General features: G+C 44.2%; 1 protein-coding gene across 2 annotated transcripts in view; it reads left to right on the plus strand.

Annotated features, from left to right (window-relative positions):
• The window catches only part of LOC135095322 (serine/threonine-protein phosphatase 6 regulatory ankyrin repeat subunit B-like), a 51,627-nt gene extending 38,857 nt beyond the window's left edge, over positions 1-12,770 (plus strand). For both annotated transcript variants that reach the window (XM_063996083.1, XM_063996084.1), the window contains 3 exons: positions 6,074-6,343; positions 7,563-7,970; positions 9,799-12,770. In XM_063996083.1, coding sequence (XP_063852153.1) covers positions 6,074-6,343; positions 7,563-7,970; positions 9,799-11,511 — 2,391 coding nt within the window. In that variant the 3' untranslated portion in view covers positions 11,512-12,770. The remainder of the gene's footprint in view (positions 1-6,073; positions 6,344-7,562; positions 7,971-9,798) is intronic.
• The last annotated feature ends 1,277 nt before the right edge of the window (positions 12,771-14,047 follow it).

Here is a 14,047-nt window from a genome sequence, read left to right on the forward strand (position 1 = left end):
ACAACTTCAATGTTTTCATTTGTAATATTCACATCACTATTGTCAGAATTTTCATCACCCGCTAGCTGCTTAAAATGGTCATAGAATTCATTTAGTGTTATGGGGATCTGATAAGTTCTTTTCTGACTATTTAAAATTTTCCAATATGCTTTAGGGTCATCACTCTTATATTTTCTTTAGGGTCATCACTCTTATATTTTCTAAGTTTCTTTATTAAGTTATCCCTCTCCTTATTCTTCACTCTTTTTAGATTTGCTTTATTTTTCCTGCTTTTCTCAATCATGTTGTTAAAATTTTCACTATGCAAATGAAACCTCTGTCTAGCTTTGTGGTATTCCTTTCTAGATGGCCAGCACTTTTTATCATATCCCACTGAGGTGGCATTATTAGACTTTTTCATGAATGATCTTTTCTTATATGGTGGGAAAGCTGCAAGTGCCACCTCAATCAGTATTTGTTTTAAATCTACATTAATAGCATCCATGGGTAATTCATCCACTTTTGCAATCAGTTCATTTATCTTAGTTTCATCAATATTACTCACACATAAAAATTGTTTTTCAACATTCCATTTACTTTGCCTTACACCTGATTGTCTTGATTCCTTTGCCTCTCGGTTTACAACAGGCACCGTACTTTGTATCTCACATTTGATCCTTGCATGTAGTCCACAGTGTACATCAGACCACAAAGGTTCATAATCTAATACTTTAAGAACTACAACATATTTCATAATCAATGGTGATCCTAAAAAGTAGTCAATAGTTGTATTGTTTGCCAATGCTGCAGTCCTCCCCTAACCTTCCATTCAATATATAAACTTGATCATTCTTACAAACATCCAACAACTTTTTCTCATATGAATTCCTATCTGGGGTTAAGTCCTGGTTTGCTCTAGTCTCAGTTATTCCAAAATTAGTTAAACTTACAGACACAGGGTCCTCAGCAGCCTCAGAAGGAACATCACACATAGTGAGAGTGTGAGCATTACAATCACCACAAAGCACATGCAATGCACATAACCATCACATGAGTAAGTAAGCAAAAAATCATCCAGCTCGTCATAGTGCTCTTCATTACCACATCTAGAGTGTGAGGGGGGAATGTAAACACAGCTTATTACCAGTTCCCTACCAAAATTTACACTACTTCTATCAACTTTAACTGAAAGTAAAGAATCATAAGTGTTACTAATATGCCTCCACTTAAAACTAGCATTTTTCTTGATGGCCATGAGCAAACCCCCAGATTTAAACCTGCTTAATTTGCTTCTGTCCTTAAAGACAATGTCAAAGCCGATATTTTCCATATTGTTTTTTACATTAATTACATCAGTATCATCACACTTAGTTTCACATCAACAAATCACACCATAATCTTTAATAAAGTTAACAAAATTCATAGATAAAAACTTTGACGTGATACCGCAGACATTAAGAGACGACACATTAATATAATCCAGGGGAGGAACAAACTTAACAGAGTTAATATTACTTACACTAACACTATTATCATGCCCAAGTATGTGCTGTGCCCCAGCAGGGCCATCCTAGGCCCTTGTTAAGTGATCTAGATTTAACCTTTTCCAATCAGGAGCAGATATAACAACCTTTTCTAAGTCATCAGGACAGTTTATAACTACAGGTCTACCCCCACTGTGCAACTATACAAGAATGCTCCCCTCCCTTGTGGACACATTTTTCACTGTTTCTTGCCCTTTAACCATATTCAACATTTTAACCCTTAAGGAGGTCATGTCATCATTTATATACACTTTTCTTTGCCTACCTTTCAGTTTTTTTTTTTTCTTATTTTGCATAATTTCATTTCTTTTCTTTCGGTGGCAAAACCTCACAATCACTGGCCTACCTCCTTCCCTGGGCCTCCGCAAATGGTGAACAACAGAAATGTCATCCTGCTCAATTTTCACTCCAATAGTGTCAGCATGTTCTATAACTTTAGCTTCCAGCACCTCCTCACTTTCGTCCTCTTCTTCCTCTCATCCAGAAATACGTAAGTTCTCCCTTCGGGAGTACTGCTCCATCTTGTCATGTTCATACTTGAGCAGGAGGCAATTCCTCAGCATTACTGCGATCTTGTTTTCTAATTTATCCCTGAATTCGTTGAAAGCAGTAGATACAGCCGTAGACACAGCGACCGAAATTATGCTGCCAGGCTGGACAGCATAACAACTGCATCCTTAATCGTCTTACTTACACTTCTGCTTTCCCTTCCATCATTGCCGCTGGTTATATTAGCAAGCTCGTTTTCTACCTTTGTCTTCACTAATTCTTCAGGTTCAGACCCAATGAAGTGTGCCATTCTTGTGTGGAGTTCAACAATAGAATTTCTTTACATGCATAAGTCGGTGAGGTGGTACAATATATACATGGCAAAACACACCACCTTGTTTACCTTCTGTGGCTCACACAACAGTACAGGGAAGACTTGATAGTACCTTCAGTACTGGCAGTAGAAATGTTACTCAGGCCCTGTGGCACGTCACATCAGTAGTCAGGTACTCAGAAGTTCATTTGAAAGCAGTAGTAGCTTCCAGGTTAGGATCGTATCGGAGAAACTCCCTCAAAATATAGAGCTGTGTGTGTGTGTGTGTGTGTGTGAGCTTATTACATTTATCATTTTTCTAACATTAACCAATATGAATGTGATGCAAAATGTTTTTGTTTACAACATTTTGCATCCTTTACCAAGATGTATTTCTTTCTTCACATTTGTGTTTGTAAATTCATGTTAAACAAATGAAGTATTGCTTAATTTCAAGAGGTGCTTATAGATATTAATGAGGTGGTAAGCCTGCAGGTAATGGTTATGCTATAAGCTTGGTAACCCGTTTTGTTGAGCGAGCTGTGATGCAGTGCAAATATTTCAGCAGTTGGTGTGCACACTTCTCAAAGAGAGGGCAAAAACATTGAACGTGGCGGACACGTGACCGTCACCAAGGAAACAACACAGTGGCTAGCTGAACACTAACTCACTAATTCAGAACACAAACTGTATTTCATCCTGTACTAGCTGCAAGCCAACAGGAGAGCATCAGACAGCATCTCTAGGCTGCACGAGTGCACGGGGACCGTGCTGGTTGCAAGGAAGCAGGGTGAAGCACCAGACCTCTCATTCCTCGGTATTTTTTCAAGCTGTCTTCTTCGGCGACAATTTGTTCCCCGTGAAGGCAGCTTGTTGAAACATTCAGGAAATGAAACACCTCTATCTTCACCCTGCTCTTTCTCTCCCCCACAATCCCTATCCAGTGCTGCTTTTCACCGGAAAATAACAAACAGATAAATAAAAAGAATTAATAATAATAATAATGATAATAATAATAATAATAATAATAATAATAATAATAATAATAATAATAATAATAATGATAACTTAAGGGTTTTGGTTCAAATGACTCTCAAATAGCTCTGGTGTAGCTGTGGGCACCCTTGGTTCACCGAGGGCATCAGCAGGGCCAAGGGGACGATTGTGGTTCCCCTGAATCTCCACAGAGCAAGCAAATTCACTCTTCAGCTTGTCATTGGGCCTACTGTGGACAGTCCTCATGGTCACGTCCGTGGACACCCTGTGGCTGTCAGGTGAACACCGGTAATGCTTTGCGTCGGTGTGGCCAGTGCAAAATGCACGCCTGACTGCCCAGCCACTCAATTTAAGCAGTACCTCGCCAGCACGGGCAGTGTTGCAGTCTGGTGGTAGACTGATAAGTGTTCTTGAAAGCACTCACAGGTGTCACAAAATCAGTCTTGTATTTACACTGAGTGCATCAGATCCTACTTGAAGGCAAGCACTCATCAAAAATGTAAACATGCAATTCACAGGGAGACCAGCAAACAAAAGTGCACAACTCACATTATCCCAACACTTGAAAAAATGAGCACGATGTGATTCTTTAAACGATCGGCTGTTTAGTCCTGCTCCTGACGACGAGTCTTGAGCCACATGCTGACTGGCGGCAGCGTGGAGGGGCTGGGAGGTGAACGCGACGTGTTCCCCGAGCCGAGCTCTGCTAAAGGCCCCAAGAGACTCTCTGAAGGGTTTTAACCTAAGCTAACCTAGCCTACCCTAAGCCACCTATCCTAAGCAGGCATAACCTAACCTAACCAACCCGTGCCTGAGGAGGATGAATTGCTACAGTACGACCAAACCGCAAACTACAAAACTGTGATGTCCGTTATTGATTGTTTATGTTATGGACGATTTTGAGCACAAAACACAGTGGAATCACTTCACTCTGCAGCCTCTTTTTCTCTCGTCCCCCGGCGACCTTGGGGACTCATTGGGAAGAGGGGTTTGTGGGCGGGGAACGCGGAAGTGCTCGTTCTTTGTACTTGAATGGAGACGAGAGCTTAAAATAAGGCAATCCTAACCTGACCTGATCTGACCTGACCTGACCTATCCTAACATAACCTGATCTAACCTAACCTAACCACTTTCCACTTCCTGGCCAACCCTTTAGCCATGAACACAAGTGCATGGTTTGCCTGCTTCAGACTCTTGCCACGGTCTCCAAAATCCTTCGTACCAATGGTGGAATCGGAGGCCGGGTCAAAATGGAGAGATTCTCTGACGGTCACTGCATCAAATGCATGCCACAGAGTCTCCCTTCGACGTGGTGTCTGCTCTTCCTCAGGACTGTGAATTTGTTTGCTCCAGCCTGCTTGGATGGAAGTTTGCCTTAGCCAAAGGTGAAGATTGGAACTGCTGGGGAGTGAAAAAGTAGAGCTTTAAAACCTACACGCCTTAGGACTATGGTAACGCAAGGCCAGAGCAAACCTCCTCCCTTGTCCCCCATATCTTCTGCCCTTCTTATTTCCTAAGCCATTAATTACCTGTCCTCTGATAAACTCCTGCACTTCAGGGCTTGCATATGGAGAAATGGAGTTTTCAGCTGCTGTGGACTCTTCAGGGTCTGCTACCTCAATCCCTTCGCTTGTTTTCTGAGCTCGCTGATGATGTTCTGCGGCAACCTGATTTTTCTACACCCTGAAAACATTTCATAAGTATTTCAGCTGTTTTGTTGATAATTATCATAACTTCAAAAACTCCAATTTGTCTTTCATATACCAGATTCACATTTGTAGCTGCCTCTGCAAAGTGGTGTTTTCACACAAAACAAAACAAAAAGCTATAACAACGGTTCAAAGACAAACGCGAACTGACGCGGAAAACTCGATAAAGTATACAATTATAGCACTCACAACATTGTGAAGCAAAGAACAGCAGTCACCAGGCTTGGGGCGAGGCTGTGGTGGTGTCTGGACTGCTCCCCCAAGCTGCTGCTCAGTGATGGGGCACTGTGCGGGCACCTGACGAGGGACGCCACCTGCCGGACAGGCAATGCGTCAGTCACGGTGGCTTTCGAGTGTGTACATTCACACGGTGTACACTTGCCTCGGGAGAGCCCACACTGTCACCTGACTGTTGAGGGCTTTATGAGAGACCACAGTTTTCATCTAGCCTGGCTAGTTGCAGCTGCAAGTAATGGCTCAACACTGCCTCAAACTACCAGGTCTTTTGTCTCTGGTGACAGAAGCTTGCATTCCAACCACTAGCATATGTACATGGGTGTGGCAGACACATAAATTGGTGGTGTGTGCACCATCTGCAGGCAAAGTGTCTCATGGAGGCGACACCAGTATCACCATTTGTAGGAACAGGACAAACCATGATTTACTTCATGAAAATAAAACATTGAAATGTAATGACAACACAAATTCAAAAGAAACTCTACTGTTATCAATATAGTAATAAGCAAAAGTTACTCAAACAGACATACTGCATTAAACAATAAATGAAAATATATATCAAGGTATTCTGCATGAATGAGCCTTTGTCACACAAACAGCTACACACACACACACACACACACACACAGGCCATAACAATGCACACTGACACATCGCCACAGCCACCAGTGAACACTTATGTCGCCACCAAGCGAAACTTTCTGAAAACCGTGACAACATTATTATTATATTATTACATCACATTATATTATGTAGCTTTCATTGCGATACCATCAGCACCATGGCTTCCCTTCTCTCTCCGGCAGAGCTACAAGCTTCCTGAAGAACTGCATGAGGAGCTGCTCTCAACAGTCAGTCGCCGGGACGACGTGCAGGCAGTGTCCACCCTCATATGTAAGGGCGCGCCCATAGAGCTCCTGGGTGGCCTTTCTGTCCTCAGACTGGCTGTCACCACCGACCGCTTACACACCGTCAGCCTGCTGCTGGCTAGCGGTGCACCGCTGCCTGCCAGCCTGCTGCAGGAGGCTTGGCAGAGCCCCGATGTGACTCACAGGGTGCTGGCCTTCCTCACCACCGTGAGTACCTTCCCTTCCCTGTCTTACAGAACTACCTCACTGTAAAGGTGAGGACGAGCACCGGTACTGGACCCAAGTCTCAGCGGTGGCTCCTTTGCAGAGTGGAAAGTGTTTGAGCAACTTGGATGAGTTATAGGTCTGTTGGTTGTAGAGGACGAGCCTTTGTGTTTCAGTGCCGTCAGTTTCAGGTTTTAGTGGTGCACATGACAGACCTGCAGCACACCAAACCTGTCCAACATTACAGATCATGCAACAGAATCTTGTCATTTCATAAAAGGACACTTCAGTGTAATGTTTAGAACAAGCAATGAAGTAGATCTCATAATACTTGAATCCATGTTAATTCATCATTATAATCCTAAAAGTAATTGTAATAATGCTTGTCAAACCTAATATTTGATTATAATTCATCATTATAATCCTAAAAGTAATTGTAATAATGCTTGTCAAACCTAATATTTGATTATAATTCATCATTATAATCCTAAAAGTAATTGTAATAATGCTCGTCAAACCTAATATTTGGAATAATTTTTTGTATTTTTCCTTTTTTTTGGGACAAGGTAAGGTTGTATTTGTACATGCACTTTTAGATTTGTGACACTTAATGACACTTCTGCATAGCTGCCCTATCTCTCTCTCTCTCTCTCTCTCTCTCTCTCTCTCTCTCTCTCTCTCTCTCTCTCTCTCTCTCTCTCTCTCTCTCTCTCTCTCTCTCTCTCTCTCTCTTTCTGTCTTTCTGTCTCTCTCTCTCTCTCTCTCTCTCTCTCTCTCTCTCTCTCTCTCTCTCTCTCTCTCTCTCTCTCTCTCTCTCTCTCTCTCTCTCTCTCTCTCTCTTTCTGTCTTTCTGTCTCTCTCTCTCTCTCTCTCTCTCTCTCTCTCTCTCTCTCTCTCTCTCTCTCTCTCTCTCTCTCTCTCTCTCTCTCTCTCTCTCTCTCTCTCTTTCTGTCTTTCTGTCTCTCTCTCTCTCTCTCTCTCTCTCTCTCTCTCTCTCTCTCTCTCTCTCTCTCTCTCTCTCTCTCTCTCTCTCTCTCTCTCTCTCTTTCTGTCTTTCTGTCTCTCTCTCTCTCTCTCTCTCTCTCTCTCTCTCTCTCTCTCTCTCTCTCTCTCTCTCTCTCTCTCTCTCTCTCTCTCTCTCTTTCTGTCTTTCTGTCTCTCTCTCTCTCTCTCTCTCTGCGCACGGTGCTTACCTGATGTGGTGACCATCCTTTCCTCACAGGCCTACTGCTGCCGGCTGCGTGCAGAGCAGCGTCGCCTGGAAAAGGTCAGCAGCGCCCTTGTCGAGGGCATCGACAATCTAGTGACAACCATCGAGGGAAATACTCCCTGGCAGGCAGCCTGGCGATGGGGAAAGGAGACTGACCGGCCAGCACTGAGCGACCTCCTGGCAAAGGCAGCGGCTGCCAACTGCCCCGTGACTGCCGCCTTCCTGCATAGGGCAGGAGGGTGGACAGTCTTTAATGGAGCCTCTGGTGGCACTGCCCTCCACGCTGCCCTGGAGGCTGGCCACAAAGGCATGGCCGAGCTGCTGATCAGGGACCTTGGGGGCTGCCCGTACGTGCCGGACACACATGGTCGCCTTGCGGTGCACATGATGCCTCACGAGGAGCAACAGAGGCTGGAGCAGGTGAGGCTGCTTGCCTGTGTACTCTTTTGGATGGCGGCATGAACTCACTTCACCAGCTGATCAAAACTTCAGCACCTGTCGCGCTTATTTCGTCTGATACGCCTCCTTGGTCACACTCCTGTAATAATCCTGACACACGCATACACTATATGGAATTTGTCACCTAACAAAATATTGCAAAATATTGATATAACATGACCGTTTCCATCAGAGTGCTGGATTTGGTTACGCTAAGTTTACCTTAATATTTAGCTCACTAAGTTCATTGCTGATTCTTTCGTTGCATAGATTATGATTTAAAAAATCATAATTTCACCCAGAAATAAAGTAACTATCTCATAAATAGTAGGCTAGGATGATTTACATTCAACCCGAAATATTTCTATGTAACAAATGTGTGTACAGCAACGAGGGACAGAGAAAAAGATGACTCATTAAGTGGCTGGCTGGCACAGCAGTTTGGTGAATGTCAGACAGACATTGAAAGGGAGGAATTTAAGTCACAAGAAGTCACCATAATAATGGATATGGCGTGCTGAAGGCACAGCTGATGTATTTTCACACCTTCCTCCTTTTTAGTGGTGGCGTGGTTAATTCTTTGGTCAAGAACTGACTCGCTTTATCTAATGAGGCCGCTCCGGCATACCAGCGTTACCGAATCGGCGCTTTTCGTTTTGTTATGATAGAGTCACCAGGTTGGGGATTACCGAAGCCATGAAAACACCAGCTGTGAAAGTGGCTGGAGGTGTCACCAGGCTGGTAAGGCTTTCATTTGGGACTGTTACCAAGCGACTGTGAAATTGGCCCTTTGGTATTTCTGCCTTGTCTAATGAGTCCCTCAATGCCGCAGCAACGGGTTGCTAAGCTCACCCGTGCACTCCTGCAGTGCTCTAGGATGATGTCATCTGGCCCTGGAGATTTAGTCATTTTATGTTTATCTGTCTGTTTAATGATGCTGTCCTTGCTTATGGCGATATAGACAGATGGGGGAATTGAGTTTTTGTGGCACTGAACAATACTAAGTTTGCTTTGACCCAGTCAGAAAATTCAGAAACGAGAAACCTGCCCCGCATAGATGACGCGTGTGACAACGCTTCAGAAGTGTGTGGAATATTGTACAAGATAACACATTGTTTGACAATAAAGTCACTTATTAGTGTGTGCTGTGCCATATGCTGTCCTCCTCTGCTTTGCTGTGTTCCCATCTGGGCCAGCACATGGCCGTCATTTATCAAAGAGTTATCGTGATAAAAATAAATAAATAAATAAATCAGAGGTATGCTTTCCCTGGGAAAATTGTAGTCCGCTGCTAAAGTTGCTTCATTAATGACATTGTTTAATTTCTCATCGATACACAAATCACTTTCATTGTTCTTAATTTATAAAACTCTCACAAAGCACACAGGAAATGAAGTGCCTCGGCTACTGGATGGTGTTCGCCAAAGTAGAAGCATCAACGTGGATTTTATGTAGCCACAGCTTGGAGCATCCTCTTACCAAAACAGCACGCTGTGTTTTGAACCAAACGTTTTCAGTAGTCTACCTTTGCACAACAAACTTCTTATTCATATCATGAATATTATGCAGCTCAATTATGGTATTATATTTTATTAATATTACTTACTATTTGATTCTATTAGTTGACCAATTAAGCTACTTGTATTTTTTAATTTTGCCTGATAAACAACTCCAATCAGGCAGACAAATGCTAATATACGTATGTAATCCTCGATTTCTATCATCATTTCTAATATATCTATGTGTACGCATCAATAAAGGGTTATTTACTTGTTCATATATTCACCGCTCTCTTTCTCTTTGCACACAGAAGCTCTTTATGATGGAGCGTGAAAAACTGAAGGATATGGAGCTTCGCTTGAAGGCAGATCACGAGAAGACCGCAGCACGGACAGCGCTGTGTATACAGGAGGATCTCTTTGAGAGCCACAAGAAGGGCGAGGGTAAGAAGGTCTCCTTACCTGATGGCCACGCTGCCCTGCTGCTGGCCTCGCGCAAAGGTCTCCTGCAGCTGACTCATCTTATGCTGCAAGAGGGTCACTTCCCCGTGGACGAGGTGCTGGACCACACCTGCGGCACCACCGCCCTCCACCAGGCGGCCTCGCACGGCCAGGACGGCTGCGTGGCGCTGCTGCTGAGCGCTGGCGCCAACCCACAGCAGCGTGACACGTATGGCCAGACGCCCCCTCACCTGGCCGCCATGTTTGGCCATAAAAGTACTTTCGAACTCCTGGCACACCTAGTGACGCAGGACCCTCCTTGCCGCGCGGGCACCACGGGCACACAAGTGAGAGAAAATTTTAAAGTGTTTCACAATATGTATTGTAAATATAAGCGTAATCTATTAGACCCAATCGACCGACGTGACCCGGAAAGCGTCATAAGAAATCTTGTGAGATCCATAGGCCTGCAAGAGCTGCAGAAGGAGGCTCAGCGGGTGGCTGTGGATCTATCAAAGGGCGAGGCCCTTGAGGTAAAGGAGGCGGTGATGGCAGAAATAAGCATCATCATGAATAAGGTGTCAGCCGCTGATGCCACGTACCGCGGCGACCTGAGGCTGGCGGGCAGTTCTCAGGACGGGTCTAAGCTTTACGCCCCTGACGAATTTGATATAAACCTCGTGATTCACAAGGAGGACGTAGGAATCACTGTTAGCGAGAGAGGGAAGGAGGAAGCCCCGCTGAAGGGCAGGTTACAGATTTGTGTGAAGACTGACAATCCCCACCTTGAGGGTAATAGATTTATGGCCAGTTTGTACGAGGAGGTGCAGCGGTGCCTCGCTGGCCACACCCTGCAGGACAAAAGACTGAGCCTGGTGCCGCCGGGCCTGACCAGCACGCAAGTGGGCGTGGGACTCTCTCTGGCCTGGCAGGGGCGAGAGTATCCACTGTTGCTGGTCGGCGTGGACCTGGTGCCAGTGCTTGAGGTGCCATGGCTGGAGCAAGTTTGCAGACCGCTCCTCACTCCTGAGGACACCACCACCATGCAGCTCAGTAATGCTGCTGATGGAACATGGCGCTGCAGCTTTGCCTTGACAGAGGCTGAGGTGCTGGGGACGTTGACGCCCGCAGAGCGCCAGGTGCAGCTGATGGGAAAAGTACTTCTTTCCCGCCTCAAGCCCGAGCGCTGGATGCCTCGGCACAAAAAGAGCTTTTTCAAATGGTTCGCCACACAGGAGTGGAACATCGCGGTGCCAAGCGGGTTCTGTTTCAAGAACGCCCTCCTGCGGTGGCTGGAGCACAGGCGGTCGAGGGAGGTAGAGCTTGGGGCTGGCCAGGAGGGGGACCCCGCCAGATGGGTGGTGGAGGTGTTCAGATTGATGTGTGCGAACCCAGAAGAGACACGAGAGAACCTGACAACTCAAAACAGCTCCGCCTACTTTGGAGGAGACTGTGAGGGGCGGAAGCCTGGGGACGGGGCGCCCATCATCGTGCAGTGCCTGGAGGAGGACCTCTGCCAAGACAACCAGGCGGCGGCGACGAAAGTATTAGATGCAGAAGATGCAGACCATTGTAATCATTAGCTGTGACCTGCGCCACGCGTTGGAAGACCTCCTACCCGCCCTCCACACACACACACACACACACACAGGAACGCCAGTGCTTGGTGCTCGATTTTCATATTCAGTTTATATAGCCAATTAGTTGTGGAGTCGATATAAAGAAGAATATATATTTTCATGTCGCGAGCCTAGTGAGAGAAGATACTCTGTTAATAGGGTCTCTCATCTGTGTGCACTTGTTGGCCCCTGTAATACCGCAGGTTGAGTAATGTGATGGTGCAAGCTGAGGTAATGCCACCTTTGGCCAGTAAGTACAGCAGGGCAAGATAATAGTCAACTTGCATGTTGTATGGTGAAACAGGCTCTACATGGATTCATGGATGATAGGCCTAGAAGTGTTTGATATTCATTTGCAAACGGCAGTGCCATTAGGACATGAAATATTTAGTACAGGTTTATTAAGACAATGTCTGGTCTGGGTGTAAATAAAGCACTTCGGCTTGACAAGATGATGACAAATAAGTTATCAAATCAAGATGGAATGTCACATTTGTAGCACCAAGTACCAAATGCAGATGGTAATTGGTTAAAACAAACTGTTAAGGTAAGGACTTGTGCTATTGATAGGCAGAGATTGTCTGAACAAACTTATAACAGGCCAGCATGTCTTAATTATAGGATGGTGACAATGCAAGGAAAATTACACAAGTATTTATCTGTTCTCCTTAAACAACACTCACGTGCCGTAAGTGTGTTCAAGTGTGCAAATCATCAGCTGCCATTGTAAGTGGTAGTGAAGGAATGCAAGTGTACAAAAGTGAATATGTTCTTTAGGTGATCTTAATGGTGCAGGAGATGAAACTCACTCTTCATTCAAATTGATTTTTTTTTTTTTTTAACAAATAGCTGAAAAAAATATGTCAAGAAATATTGGTTCACTAATGTAAATGCAACAAAAATAGGGGAATTCCTTGGAGCGAGAAACGTGACTGTCTTATTAAGTAGTGTTAAGTTCATCCAAGAAATAACTTGTTATTTTAAGGAAAACTTATAAGAAGTAATTGTTAGCAGATAAGTGACGTCTGTATTTGGTGTGTACAGTATAACAATTTGTACTCTCATACCCCGCCTGGGGTCGCTTTCAAACCTTTCAAGCACACTTCTCATATTTGCAAACTTATATATCTAAATTAACCATTGCCTTGTATTTTTTTCATGAACACAAAACTATTCCTCTCTGTATTATGGAAAGTGATGTGTCAGTAAATCAAACACAAAAACTCATGTCTTTATTTCAAGCCTTATGAATCATTTTGTTACTTAGAGAGAGAGAGAGAGAGAGAGAGAGAGAGAGAGAGAGAGAGAGAGAGAGAGAGGGCAATCTCACAGTACAGTGTCATGTTGAATCCAGTGTGTACCAATGAGTTCTCCGTCATTAAATGAGGCACCCTCGTCCCCGTGTGTTTTATTGGCACACATATCAACATATCAACGACTTGCCACAGCCTCCAAGCTGCCAGAATCACCACTTCACTCTGGTTCTCCACGCTGCCAACACTCCAAGCAGCTTCATGGACTGGGCAGGTTACAAGCATCATCACTCCGTCAACTCCACAACAACACAGGTGACTACTAGTAGTCAGCACAGAACCACTGGTGGGTGGGTCGCCATCACTGGTCACACACACTGCCACCAAAACACTCTTACAATAAGTGGTGGCAAACATCTTTCATACAAGTGGTCACACAAACACAACCGCTGCAGTAATATTATCATTGTCTTATTCCTGTTATGGTCATTATAAGTATTACCATTAATACTATTACCATTATTGATTTTATTATTATTATCAATATTATTATTATTATTATTATTACTATTATTATTATTATTATTATTATTATTACATTTATTATTATTACCATTGCATCATCATCATCATCATCATTGTTGTCATAGGTTGCGGAAAACAGGCGGGAGAAGAAGGCTGCAGACAGGTTAGGCTTCCAAAGCAAAGCGAAACAAAACAACAATGAGGCAGCAAGATAATAAAAAGAAATAGTAATAATGAAAGAATAAAAGAAAAAGAACCTGAAGTATAGCGAGGAAGTGGAACAAGTCAGGAGGGAAGAGAAGTGGAGGGTCGAGGCACAGCTGACGAGGTGGAGGCAGGCGTCACGGCGCTCCTGAGGCACAGCAAAGGAAAGTGTACATAGAGGCAGTGGAACGGGAGGGGGGGAGGGGCAGGGAAAGGCTGGGAGGGTACCATGCTATGTTAATGTATGCTGGTAAACGAGAGTACTGTAACTGTTGTTGTTGTTATTGTTGTTGTTGTTGTTGTTGTTGTTGTTGTTGTTGTTGTTGTTGTTGCTGTTGTTGGTGTGAGGGTCATTATTATTGTCATTATTACCAGTGTTATTATTGTGGTTGTTGTGGTTGTGGTGGTAGGTCTTAATGAAGTGCATTGTAATGTTCCAGCCTCCCCATTACCTGCTCATGAACAACCATCTCCATTGTCTTTTCTTTCATCCAAGTATTTCCTGACAAATGCAATAT

This window comes from Scylla paramamosain, chromosome 48, assembly GCF_035594125.1.
Source record: "Scylla paramamosain isolate STU-SP2022 chromosome 48, ASM3559412v1, whole genome shotgun sequence".
Lineage (NCBI taxonomy): Eukaryota > Metazoa > Arthropoda > Malacostraca > Decapoda > Portunidae > Scylla > Scylla paramamosain.